The 346-nt window shown below is 52.6% G+C and overlaps 1 protein-coding gene across 3 annotated transcripts in view; it reads right to left on the bottom strand.

Annotated features, from left to right (window-relative positions):
• The window catches only part of FAM65C (family with sequence similarity 65, member C), a 116,760-nt gene that overhangs the window by 36,717 nt on the left and 79,697 nt on the right, over nt 1-346 (bottom strand). For all 3 annotated transcript variants that reach the window (XM_011928817.1, XM_011928816.1, XM_011928818.1), the window contains one exon: nt 266-344. In XM_011928817.1, the coding sequence (XP_011784207.1) occupies nt 266-344 (79 nt within the window). The remainder of the gene's footprint in view (nt 1-265; nt 345-346) is intronic.

Genomic DNA, 346 nt, shown 5'->3' with positions numbered 1-346 from the left:
CCACGTAAAAGAAATGCACCTCTCTACACTGCCCACCTTAGCATTACTTCTAGAACCGAGAGAGAGTGTGACGTGGGCCTAAAACGTGTGAACTGCTGTATGTGCCAAAGTGAAGTTAACTCAGCACAACATAAAGAGGCTATTCCATAAACCTCTAGTTCTGAGACAGAGTCACACAGTGACGCAGGCTAGGGGGAACGTAGGGTTCATCTTTCACTCCTGGCCAAGGCTATCTGGGTGGGAAGCAGGCGGGGAGGGGTCTCACCAGCCTGGAATTCCTCCTGGTGTCCTTGTGGCGTCCAGACAGGTGGTCCAGCTCAGCCTGCTGCACACACAGATACTCCCT

This window comes from Colobus angolensis, unplaced genomic scaffold (assembly GCF_000951035.1).
Source record: "Colobus angolensis palliatus isolate OR3802 unplaced genomic scaffold, Cang.pa_1.0 Scaffold8, whole genome shotgun sequence".
Lineage (NCBI taxonomy): Eukaryota > Metazoa > Chordata > Mammalia > Primates > Cercopithecidae > Colobus > Colobus angolensis.
The sequence above is the reverse complement of the archived record's forward strand: the minus strand, read 5'-3'. Positions and strand labels throughout refer to the sequence as shown.